The 480-nt window shown below is 43.5% G+C and overlaps 1 protein-coding gene across 1 annotated transcript in view; it reads right to left on the bottom strand.

The window, feature by feature from the left end:
* pdzd2 (PDZ domain containing 2) overlaps positions 1-480 on the bottom strand; it is an 86,390-nt gene that overhangs the window by 22,264 nt on the left and 63,646 nt on the right. The window contains exons 10-11 of the mRNA XM_016294376.1: positions 425-480; positions 190-263 (exon numbers count right to left, since the gene is read on the bottom strand). The exon at positions 425-480 is cut by the window's right edge and continues 18 nt beyond it. Coding sequence (XP_016149862.1) covers positions 190-263; positions 425-480 — 130 coding nt within the window. The remainder of the gene's footprint in view (positions 1-189; positions 264-424) is intronic.

Genomic DNA, 480 nt, shown 5'->3' with positions numbered 1-480 from the left:
AAAACGTTGTCCATTAGATGCTGAATGGGACTAACACCTACAAACTCTTAGGAATTTCTTTTCTTCCAGTAACGTTAAAAATAATTCAACGAAATGGGCCTGAGATTAACAGTCCAGAGGTAATTCTTTTCTGAGGTTTTATGCACCACACTGCAGGTGTTTCTGCGGGTGGGTGACTGAGCAGTTTACCTTGAAAGACTGAATGGCCTGCTGGTGTGTGAGGCCTTGGAGAGACTCTCCATTCACCTCCAATATCTCATCACCTGAAAGGTGCAAAAAGAAACATTCACCAGGGAAAAAGCTCAGGATGAAAGCCAAAGACAATGAAAATCCTCATGCCATGTGGTTGAGGTCCAACTCCTTTGATGACAACTCTTACAAGTGCATTAGACCTACTGTATCATAATCAAGATTGTCCATCTACCTTCTTTCAGCCTCCCGTCTGCTGCAGCTGCTCCATTGGGGAAAATTGTCTTGACG

This window comes from Sinocyclocheilus grahami, unplaced genomic scaffold (assembly GCF_001515645.1).
Source record: "Sinocyclocheilus grahami isolate Dianchi unplaced genomic scaffold, SAMN03320097.WGS_v1.1 scaffold317.1, whole genome shotgun sequence".
Taxonomy (NCBI): Eukaryota; Metazoa; Chordata; class Actinopteri; order Cypriniformes; family Cyprinidae; genus Sinocyclocheilus; species Sinocyclocheilus grahami.
The sequence above is the reverse complement of the archived record's forward strand: the minus strand, read 5'-3'. Positions and strand labels throughout refer to the sequence as shown.